This window comes from Oenanthe melanoleuca, chromosome 5 (assembly GCF_029582105.1).
Source record: "Oenanthe melanoleuca isolate GR-GAL-2019-014 chromosome 5, OMel1.0, whole genome shotgun sequence".
Classification (NCBI taxonomy): domain Eukaryota; kingdom Metazoa; phylum Chordata; class Aves; order Passeriformes; family Muscicapidae; genus Oenanthe; species Oenanthe melanoleuca.
Genome location: NC_079339.1, coordinates 5,042,682 through 5,054,812, shown reverse-complemented (window position 1 = coordinate 5,054,812; position 12,131 = coordinate 5,042,682). Strand labels below are relative to the sequence as shown.

The 12,131-nt window shown below is 34.7% G+C and overlaps 1 protein-coding gene across 1 annotated transcript in view; it reads left to right on the top strand.

Moving 5' to 3' along the window:
* SLC17A6 (solute carrier family 17 member 6) overlaps positions 1 to 8,098 on the top strand; it is a 31,009-nt gene extending 22,911 nt beyond the window's left edge. Inside the window, exons 9-12 of the mRNA XM_056491961.1 lie at positions 1,099 to 1,231; positions 1,933 to 2,043; positions 3,441 to 3,568; positions 3,908 to 8,098. Of these exons, the coding sequence (XP_056347936.1) occupies positions 1,099 to 1,231; positions 1,933 to 2,043; positions 3,441 to 3,568; positions 3,908 to 4,240 (705 nt within the window). The 3' untranslated portion in view covers positions 4,241 to 8,098. The remainder of the gene's footprint in view (positions 1 to 1,098; positions 1,232 to 1,932; positions 2,044 to 3,440; positions 3,569 to 3,907) is intronic.
* Positions 8,099 to 12,131: the final 4,033 nt, after the last annotated feature.

The following is a 12,131-nucleotide window of genomic DNA, read 5'->3' as shown; positions in this document are numbered from 1 at the left end:
AATAAGTGAAGTAACAACTGTGACAAAGGACAGGATAGAGAAAGGTGGAGGCAAGATGAGATTTAGTGATGGTCTATTTGGGGCCACATTGTAAGTTAAGTGCTCAAAATTATATCGTGTTTGGTATTAGAAAGGATCTGCAGGTATCAGCAGACCCATTACACTCTGATCCCCCAGGGGGTGCAAAATCCCACCAAAGCTGTATAGAAAGCATTGACAAATGGATTTTTCCAGGTGCCTTTTAAAAAGCATCTTGTTCTAGGAAGGATAGTATAATTTTTCACCTTTCTATATGCCCCTTTATTGTGGTGAGAACTGCACTCCCTTTCTCATTTAGAAAGGAAACTTACATGGTGGCAAAATGTGAGATAGGTTCCATGTGACTCATATGAAGTTTGGATCAGACCTGTAAGGTAAATATGAATACATACATACAATCTATTGGAACAGCCATCACAAAAGTACTATGTCCTATTTTGCTGTGTATGTTTAGCACTTTGAATATCACTGATGGATATTTAGTGCTTTATCATTCACTACATACAAAGTTTTCCAGACATACCTTTTGCCCACATGCTCTTTGCAGTCTGGTCAGAAATCAAGGACAAATAGATGTTATGCATGTGATGATGGTCTGTAGGGAATCTGTCTAGACAAGTGAGGCTTACTGCAAAGCTACATTAAAAAAACCAAAAGAAATGTAGCAATTAAATTTTACACATTTGATCATGAATTTTCTGAAAATTCTGACGGGACTACAAGTGATGGGGAAAAAGCTTTAGCTTAAATATAAACTATGAAAACCATCTATAAACAGCAAGTGTCACGGCTTCAGAGTTTTTTAAAAAATTCTCACTGTACCTATAAAATAAAATAAAATAAAATAAAATAAAATAAAATAAAATAAAATAAAATAAAATAAAATAAAATAAAATAAAAACTTCACTAGTTTGGTTCATTTCATAACCCAGGAGTTCTATTTTTAAAACAGAGTATGACATTGAAAAGATGTAATTAATGTGCTGCTGAATACTTAAGAAATGAAGAATTAAGGTTTCGTTATGGTTTATACTTTGCTAATTCTAATTTTAATTATAGGTGGGTATCTTATCTGCTGTGCCACATTTAGTGATGACAATTATTGTTCCAATTGGGGGACAAATTGCTGACTTTTTAAGAAGCAGGCAGATTGTTTCAACAACTAATGTGAGAAAGATAATGAACTGTGGAGGTAAGTCTTTCTATTTTATTTAAAAGTTTCTTGGAGGGATTTGATGTTCATATTGTGTTGTGTATAAAATCAAGAAACAAACTGCACAGTTGTATGCTCTTAGGAGGCAACCCTTTCTGCATTTTTTATGTAATGCAGATGTTACTAAATAAAAGAAAACACAGGTGCTCCCATTCACCATTTCCATATAGTTATTTGGTATTTGAAAAACCATTTAGACTGTTAAAGAAATCGATGAGCTTTTGGAGAGTAATTTGCCTACTCTTAGCTACTTACTCAGTCTTAGCTCCTCATCTAAACACTTTTCACTAAGAGAGCCCAGACCACTCCCTGAGATTACATCTTTGACTTCTTAGATGTTAAAACCAAATTAGCTGTGGTAAGGGTTGGAAAATTCGCAAGCAGGTTAAATGTATCTTCCCATGAGAGTTGACTGGAATGACCTAACCACAACACAAGTATTTATTTTCATCTTAAAACTGACAGAAAGTAGCAATAAATTAGCATGCAAAGAGTAAAATTAGTATTATTTGAGAGAGGAAGAACATGTGTTTTTTAGAGATGAAAAAAAATACCTGATTATATCCCACTCTGAGGTAATGTTTTATTTGTGTTCCTATGAAATACCATGGCATCCTAAGGTCTGCAGTGTTTGATAGGGAATTAAATTCAATGCCTGGTTTTATTCATTATTTCACCAGGTTTTGGTATGGAAGCAACTCTTCTTCTCGTGGTGGGATATTCACACAGCAAAGGAGTGGCTATATCATTCTTAGTGCTTGCTGTAGGCTTTAGTGGATTTGCCATATCTGGTAAGATTATATTACTATTAACGCTAAACTATTTTATCTTAAGAGACAGAATATCTAGCTTTGCTTTTATTCATGGATAGTAATCTAAAAGCCCACTCACTTTGGAATTCCCAAAGGACATTATTTATGTTTGTTACAAAGGAATGTACATTTCTTTTCAAATAATCCAATCTTTTCCATATTCATTGCAGCAAATTAGATTCTCTTCTCATTAACGTGTTAATGTAGTGTTAAAGTACTACAGATTTTTCTTGAAATCAAACATAGAAGACAAATTGACTGGTATTACACCATGATACCTAAATTTACACATCTTTTTTTTAAATAGAAGTATTTTAATTTTTTTTCACTGTGTATTGGTTATTGTTTTGTTAATATTGTACTGTTTTATTAATTTGAGGCCTGTTACTATTATATTATTTTATTTTTGGGCCCAATTACTAGTATTTCTTTTCTGAATTAAAGTTCAGCTTTCTTGCTGATTCATCAATCCCTTGCCTTTTCCTTTCCCCTTCCCAAGCACAAGTCACCTGGCCTCCCATTGTCTTCCCACTGTGATTTTAGTATCCTCTCCCATGCTGGTTCCTTATGTCTCAAGCAGGTTCTCTTTCATTTTGTGCCAAACATCTAAAGCCTCCTCTAATCAAATCTGTCCTTAATCTCATGCATTCTGGAAGGTATCACTCTTATTTTGTACAATTTGGGAAGTGTATTGCACCTTCCCCAAGCTGACCATATCATACTACCTGCCTTTCCCCTTATACTATCTGCGTCCAAAGGTTTGGTTTCTGTTTTCACTTATATAAGTACCTATTTTGGGAGCAATGTGTTCTGCCTCTTTAGATTATTTAAATAGTTACTGCATACATTTTCAACAGAATGTGCTGCTGAAAATGCAAAAGAATATGAAAATATCTTTCAAAATTAATTAGTGACTCTGTTATAGATGTCTTTTTTCTCTGATTTACCACTGTTGAATAGAAAAGAACTCCCTTCTGCTGTCTAATTCAGAAAAGAAAAATGTGGGCAATAGGAAAGAAGACATGTTATTTACAGAATGAAATGGTCATACAAGGGACTATGAAACACAAATTCTTTCCCTGCCTGAATATCTTCTGGGTTCTCTATTCCACGCAGACAATACTGGGAGGTTTTGGGTTTTTCTTAAACTGCAGTTTTGTGAGAAAATTAACCTGGTATCCCTTTAAAATATTTTCTTAAAAGAAAATGAAAACTCAGAGTCTCTCTAGGAATATTTAAGCATTGTAAGTCTTATCAGGATAAAGAAATGCAATTAAGCAGCCCAAATATGTTACAGTAAAAATGTCATGTTACTTTTCTTATCTGAAGTACTGCTCTGGTCTTGGTGTGAACGCTCACTGACCTTTCTATTGCAGGATTCAATGTCAACCATTTAGACATTGCCCCAAGGTATGCTAGCATTTTAATGGGGATTTCTAATGGAGTCGGGACCTTGTCTGGAATGGTTTGCCCTATAATTGTTGGAGCAATGACAAAGAATAAGGTAAATGGAAATACGGTTTTCAAATCTTCCAGTTTGATACAACTGGTTTCAAGAGAAAGACCTTTCTATTGTACAACTTGCCAGGATATCCATATTGGAGCCTGGGACTTTCATCCAGGGATGAAAATTAGAGGCATGCTTCACTATACGCCCGTTAGGTTGATGTTTTTGTGGGCCGATAAATTTTTCAAAGAAAGATGGATATAAATAATTCTAAAATGGACACTTCAATGTTTTAACTCTGCTATCATGACTTCAATCTGTAATTTGAATCTTCCAGCTCAGAAGTGTTAAGTAAATCTATGTGCTACTCTGATTTAGCAAATTTCTTCTTTACAGACACGTGAAGAATGGCAGTATGTCTTCCTCATTGCTGCTTTAGTTCATTACGGAGGTGTGATCTTCTATGGCATATTTGCTTCAGGAGAGAAACAACCCTGGGCAGACCCTGAACAGACAAGTGAAGAGAAATGTGGCTTTATTCATGAAGATGAACTTGCTGAAGAGACAGGGGACATTACGCAGAATTATGTGAATTATGGTACCACCAAGTCTTATGGTGCTACAACCCAGGTGAATGGTGGCTGGCCTAATGGCTGGGAGAAAAAAGAGGAATTTGTACAAGAGGAAGTACAAGACTCATACAACTACAAGGAAAGAGATTATTCATAACAAACCTAAATATTTGGTATATTTTGTAGTGTTTGTGATTAAATTCATTGTGATTGTTTGCACAGAAATAAAATGTGATATAAACATGTAAACACATATCAGACAGGAAGGAAGGTCTTACTGTAAAAAAATACATCAAAGTGCAATCTGTATGAGTTGTGATGTTATCACTTTCATTAGGTTATATTTGTTCTATAAACATTAGAGTTTTAAGGGTTTACTGGTAAAAATTATAGAGGCAAGTAGATACTTTAGAGTATACAAGAGCTAAAACTCATAATTAAAGATTAAAGCACAACTAAGCAACCAAGTTGGCACATCTAATGCTCTTTTTAGAAAGCCAAAATTACTTGATCATTAAAAATGCACTTATATATTTGTTACACTGTATTGAAAGAGATTGTGTTAAAGACACACATTTACTCAGTGCAATGTAGTAGTTGTGTGTTTGGTCTAGGACAAGAACTTTCTTAAAGAAGAAAGGTTGAGTCCTAGGCATTTACAAGGATTGATCCAGTTCCCTTAATGGTAATTGCATCAAGCCTAAAGAACAAATAGGGAATATTGTATGTTTATCGTGATTACATGCTGCAGGCTACTCTGTGATAAATAAAGGAAATATTTAGGAGTTTTACACTGAATGTTTGGGCACAAATTCTTATTTCTATTCTTTACAGAATCTCATGAAATTATGGACATTGTCATGTTCTTCCCTGCACTTAGCAACTAATATACAAACAATATAAAATATCAAGTCTGATTTTTCAGGCAGCCGGCAAATCCCTTTATAAAAAAAACAAGCTTTATTATTCTATTCTTTGCAGTATATTCTGAATTTGTACTGATGTCTTTAGAAAGAGAAAAAAATCCCCAATGTAACATAGAAAAAAATATAGTATTTTACAAAATTCCAAAGAGAATTTTACTATGAGCAAGTAGCCCTATGAAAAAAGATGCATTTGTTTTGCAGAATATTTTGAAACAAATAGAAGAAGCAGAGAATAATTTAACCCTTATTCTTCCCTTAATAGCTTTCATATTTTTACACATTGTGCCACACTTGTATACATAGATATGTTTATTGAAGATACTGTTATTATAGAAAATGTTATTATTTTAGAAATCCCTAAAATAAAAGATGTATTTGTCTTTTGCTCAAACCTAATAATAATGGACACTGAATATGAATAACATAAAAACTCACAATAAACCAAAGTGGTAAATAACTAGTGTTGGGTTGAAAGAAGCCAACAAGCATCACGCTTGTCTTTTTAGCATAACTCAACAGTGACTGCAACATTAGTGTACCAAGCAATAAGTGCAATGCATTATGAAGTGCATAATCTTCTAGATGATATATTAACCTTTATTTAGCTTGTTGTATATACTTGGGGTTGTTGGGATTGAACCAAACTGAACCAACTGAAGTCAGCAACACCAGACCACTTCTTAATACTCTAAAATGACAATGATCCATTTCTTAATTCAATCAAATGATTATTATTGTATGTAATAATCCGCCATTCTGGATTCTTGGTCTGTTCATTGTATTGTGCTAGTGATTGGAAACCCTGCTACCGCAATATACAACTTGAGGATTGTTTTTTTCTCCTTTTTTTTAATGCAAATCATACCTTGACCTTAAGAAAAGAAGTATTTTGCTTTGTGCCTCAAAGTGATGTAAAACGTGACCATAGCTTTTGCTGTGTTTAATGAAAAAGATGTGGACTGTGTCACTTTTGTTGCTGCAAAAGGTGTTAATAAAACGCTCTATTTATCCTTTTATATAAAAAGGACCACTATAGTTTCTTGTAATTTTTAGATGTGTTTTAGTATAGATGACAGATTATAGTCAATGCAGAACAAATTCTGCTATTGACATGGAGACAGTCTCAGCTGGGAGCGCTGCTCCATACCTAACCTTTCACCTTGTCTGCTCTTCCCTCCAACCTTGTGCATGACTGTGGTGGGAGAGGCACCTGTCTCAAGATTGTTCTGTCCTCTCAGAAGAATGGCTGGAGTAGGTGTGGAAGAGAAAGGAGCAGGAGGATCAGTGTGACAGATACAGTGAATCTGGGAAAGACAGACGAATCTGTGTTAGCAAAAAATCTGGCATAGATTAGCATTCTCTAAAGAAAATGAAAACCTATACACTGTTCTTCACAGAATTTTTCACTTCTTTATTATGCAACAAGGCTCCTTAACTGAAACATACTACTTTACATCAATTTTTTAGATAAACCCCACAGCAGTCAGTAACTTTAAGAAACCCTGTATTAAAAATAAGTCTTTTTCTAATAAATTTTTATTTTTCACTAATTTTCTTTCACCAAGTAGAATAATGCAGAAACATCAAATTGAGCAAAATCAAATATTTTAATTTCAGAATGCTAACCAGAGCAGTAACAGGCCCAGTGCTTTTCACCAATAGGGTGGTTGTCATGAGATGCTGAGACAAAGTTAATGCTAACAGTTTTGATAGACTGGTGTGATGTTGCCATAGAAACTTCCTGAAAAATTCAAAAATAGGATAAGTAGGAGCTTCAAAATTACTGTTGTATTTATTGTGGTAAGTGGATAGCTCAGAAAATACAAACTAAACAAAAAACAATTCTTCTTAATTTTCAGTCTAATCTTACAGGTCCTCTATCTTGGAATTACTTCAATAATTTCCTTTCATTAAATATAGGTAGAGATTTTTTTCTTATGAGCTTGAGATCTTTGAATTATGTAGAACAAAGGTGAGACTTTAATCCAGCCATTACTGTTCAGACAGCTACAACTCAGTGAGGACCTAACAATTGCCTGTGAATGCTACACTACTCAAGGAATCACCACATTCTTTTTTTAGCTCTCTGCTTCTGCTTTGGCTCCCTCACTTCCTCTTTCAATGGTAGACCAGAAGAATCCATTCTTCTGGGAAGGAGAAGGAGCATGATAGATCTTCAGATTTTTACTTCTTCACAGACTCGTATTCATGTGAAAATACAGGAAGCAATTATCAGGAACATGACAGAGAAGGAAGAAGAGGGAAATGGAGAAAATAATTGGGTTCTTCAAAGACAAGCAGCAACAGCTGTATCTGCTTCAGGATAAAGGACAGTTGAGGGGACATGATCCTTCATCTAAACCCCTGTGTTTCTTCTAAGTAAATAGGTTTATGTTTTTCTCTTGCTACTTCATTTTTATAAAGTACCAATTCTGAAATATACCTCTTCAGCCTCTTCTGAACTATGCCCTTTCTGTTCAGAGGTTTCTCTTCTGCTCAGGTTCAAAGACTTACTCTGCAAGCCTGTTGCACTTGCATGGTGTAGTGCTCCCCTTTTGGAAGTCTCAGAAGCTCTAATCATCTCTGTTTGTCAGTCAGACAATGCTAACAGTCACTTGATGGTTTTGTTTTGTCACCAATTTCTGTTCTGTTCCCCATCTGGTACTCCCTGCTCACTTACTATATTGAAAAAAAGAAAGTAGTATTTTCTTACATTTTTGTTTACTGCTTGGTTATCTTTTCAGCGAGGTAAGTAAAAGGAAGGGGCAGAATCCAGACTGTTTAAATTGTTAGAAAAGCTTTGCATTTAGATGGCCTAGAATAACAACTCATGTCCACCTTCATGTCTTCAAATGATTCCATATAGACAGTATCAGTAAAATGGACAATTCTTAAAATATTTGAATCTCCCTCAGTGGGATGCCTTCTGTTAACACATACTCTTTGTTGCAGAGATAAAGCTGTCATAAAGTGTTCTTTGCTTTCAAATATGATCATGAAATTCAACTGATCAAATTTTTTAAAAAAAATTCCCTAAGGGGAAAAAGAAAGCCTCAAGGTAAAGGTTGAATAAAACTTACAAAAGAATATCTGCAAATACAAATGAAATTATCTTTCAGCATGAAGCTAGGAATAGGAATGAGGGTGGAAGTCAGAATAAATGTCACAGTTCAAAGCTGTACCATAAAAAAGATAACATCATAGTCTCAGTTGCTGCCTCTGAAAGATGAAATGTTTTGTTCCTTTCATGATAAGCAATGAAGGAATTTAAAGGCTAGTATAAGTCTAGATTAACTACTTAACAGCAGCTGCTTTTGTACTTATTTGGAATTTGTCTGTGTCTTTCACATGAATAATTTTCACTGCACTGGGAGATTTAAGAGTAAATAATCAAAGGACCTAGAACTACAGTCAGATTTAAATTAGATATTTACGGATATCCTCTCTATCAAGCCAGTGTGTCTCATGTTGCTATTCTAGCTTTGCTTAATGTCTCTTCACTCAGCTGTAACCCCAAGCACAGCAAAGAATGAAATGTATTGTCTGTTTACTTATAAGCCACTACAGAAGTCTGTGTTCAAGCCTGAGGTCAAGTGTTTAGACAGTATCTTCCATGCTTGGGAATTAATGTCACAAATGATTGTTGGCAAATGTCTTCTTGGTAAAATTTTAACACTAGAAACATATAATAAGTTCAATTTTTTTTTTTTTCAGGTGAAAACACATTCTCTCAAATACCACAGGTGAGGTGTTAGAAAACAATACAAAATTTTGAGCAACAGTCTAACCTTTGATAGGCTCTTATCTATAAGAAAGTAGGTAGACAGTAAGTATGAAACAGGTGTAATGTCAGACATAAAATATATAGATAAATTAGAAATTACAGGAAAAAAAGCATTGTAGGATATTTGAGGAAAAACTTACAGAAGAACCGACAAAATTCCTCACTTCTTCACAGAGAGTCATAGAATGGTTTGAAATGAAGGGACAGTGAGTATGAAGTTCTAAATATCTGGTCACCCTCTCCTGAGGTTAAAGTGGGGCCAGAAGTGGGCTCAGAAGCTGATTGCCACATTCTGTGGCATCTGGCCTTGCATCTAGTGCATTTATCTGCCAGGACCACAGGGACACTTAAAGGCCTTAACTGCCCTGAGCTTTTTGCCTGTGCACTCCCAACAAAAATGATGCTTGGAAGCAGAAAAAGTGTTATGAGAAAGCATGTAAGAGAAAAAGCATTGCATTGTTAAGATTGGAAGATTGCCATTTAATTAGAGTCTGTATTGTACAATCAATCGAATGCGCCAACACTGGCTGGGTGCCACCAGTGGCCCTGCACTAAAAGAGTTTGCAAGGAGAACATGATAATTTTCTTCAATCAGCAATCAACAGTTTTCAGTTTTAATCTAGAAAGTTCCAATGTTTTCTTTTTTGTAAATGTTGCTTTGTGGAATTAAAATTGAATCAAATAAAGTCAACTTTCTTCTCAGTTGTGTTTTTCTGTGGAATTATGTCTGATCATAGGGGCAATAAAGCACAGACAGTTTACTCTGCATAGATGAAACACAAGATTAAATGTGATGTATGTGATGTATAATATATACAATGTGTGTATATATGTGTATATATATACGTGATGTATGCATGTATAAAAGATGTTGGTTGGCACATACAAGTCTCACACAGAAAACCAGAGCTCTGTAAGGCAGCACTGTAAGGTGAAGACTGACCATCTAACTCTGCTTCAGAAATCCTGAGGGTGATGGTTCACAATGGCTTTTTATTGACTGCAAGTGTGATGGGACTATGAAGAAGTGGATTTGCTGTGCTTTGTGGGGCAGTATTGTCCATTGTATGAACATGAAAATATTGTTGACATATGCCCTTTAATAACAAAGATATAACAACCTCAGTCAAAAAAAGACCTAATACATGTGGTATGTCTGTACATATTCTCCAAAAACTTTTTGGCTCGTTTTAAACAGCTTGAAAATGAAATAGATAAAAAAATTATATATTATAAATATTCTTTCCAAATATGTCTTTCAGAAAACATACTTTTGATTTTTTTTCCATATACGTCAATCATATTCACCCAATTACAACCATTTCTCACTCATTTTTATATAGTAAGACATTTGGTTTTGAAAAACACAGAAATTAAAATCTAAGAAATCAGAATTTCATTTTTAGGCGAATTATTTTAAAGGACATTTTTGTGTGTCTATGTCTGTGCTTCATATGAGTAAAAAACAAAATATATTTTTCTAAAAAGCATTTACTAGTTCATTTATTTTCTTGCCTTAGAATATTTTTATTAGCCTAGAAACTTGCTCATACAATACAGCCTTATGCAACAGTAGTTTACTGTTTATATCATTAAATGCAAATACTCCACATTTTATTTAGAATAGAGTCCTTTGGGCCATCAGTGGTTTATTTGTTCTTGTGCATTAATTTAATTTGAGAGGACACAAAAATTACTTAACAGAAAACATACAAGCTGAAATATTTTTTCTTGAAATAGCATCACTATTTAACATTTAACTCTTGGAGCTCATTTAAGATTAATTCGCTAACTGATACTTCAATGCACAGACTATGACACTTTGGAGAATCAAGTGCTATTCCTCTGTCAAAATATCCAGTTCTGCTCCCTATGGAGCAATGTATTTTGAAGACACTAATGTCACTGCAATGAAGATAAATCAGATTGCTCAAAGTTGTCGCTGTTACTCTGCAAGCATTGAAATTCTGTTCTGAAACTGTCACCACCAGGTAGGAGATTCTCTTCTGTGCTTCTGACCACTAGATTTCGCTCTATGTTCCCTTTTAACAGAACAGAAGAAATAGAGAGAAGACCCTTACTATATTTTCCTCAAATTCAAAGTTCCTTAATTCTCTGTTACAATGAAAGCTTTATTTTCACAGGACTTCACAGTGAAATGAGTCAGCTTGAGAGTAGTCCTGGGCTCTGGCTGTGGCTGCAGTGAATCAGAGCCTCAGATATCAATCTCTCATATTCCAAGAAATGTTCCATATTCCTCATATTCCAGCAAATCCTTCTGTCACTGGATTGATCTTTTGCAATCTCCTCTCTCTACTACTTACTTAGCATGAGTTGGTAAGAGCATTTGAAGCAAAGAAAAAGGAAGTTTACGTGACACAGATCAAAAGAGGGAAGGTATAGCTCTTGCTCACCAAAGGATGTGTCCATCTCCACCTGTCATGGTGCCAAATGACAGATGTTCGCCTAAATTAGTGCTAGCCTAAATTTCTGTCAGTAGTGAAAAAGCAATAAATCCCATAAATAATTAAACAGCCTAGAGAAACATCAGAAAAAAAGCCTCCTGGTTTAATCAACAAGTGAATCAGGAGGCATTGATTGGAAATGCTTACTTTATTTTTTGTTATTGATTAATTCAATCTTGTAAATATATCACTTTCAATTATGCTATACAAAAAACCAGTGAATTATATACAAGTTTTTTAACAGCAGCATGTTGGTGGCATGGCTTAACCGTTCCCTGTAGAATTACTTCTTTCAGTTCAAGCAGCTTTGGCTTTCTTCCCTCTACAATGAAATCACGTACCATGTGACTCTTCCTGGAATAATCTCACAAAAATCTCACAAAGAGATGCAGAAAAAGGAAGGTGTGAGAAAGAATGAAACAGAAAAGAATACTCCAGCTGACTAAGGGAAGAGATCTAAAGGTCAGTATCAAAACAGACTGCAAAACCAAACATCAGAGAAGACAACAAAATCAATTAGCAAAATTGTACTGCTAATGTTTGAAAGCTAACTATTTTATTAACAGGGTATAAACCTGCCACATATTCAAACATTTCTGGGCAACTTCATTCACTTCCAAAATAAAACGTCCACATAATTTTTATTAGGAATTAAAATTTCTTTAAAAACTGTTTTTTGATGAGCATACACGATAGTTTGCATGGACAAAAAGTGTTTACAGAGCAGCTTGAAGCCTGATGTCACATTGTGTGGCTTTGCTTCTGTTGCCTGAATAGTCCGTGCAGGAGCCTCCTTGTGACATCTAAGATGAAATGATGCAGATCTCTTGGGGAAAAATACTGGAGTCCACCTTTTCATGGATGATGAATGCA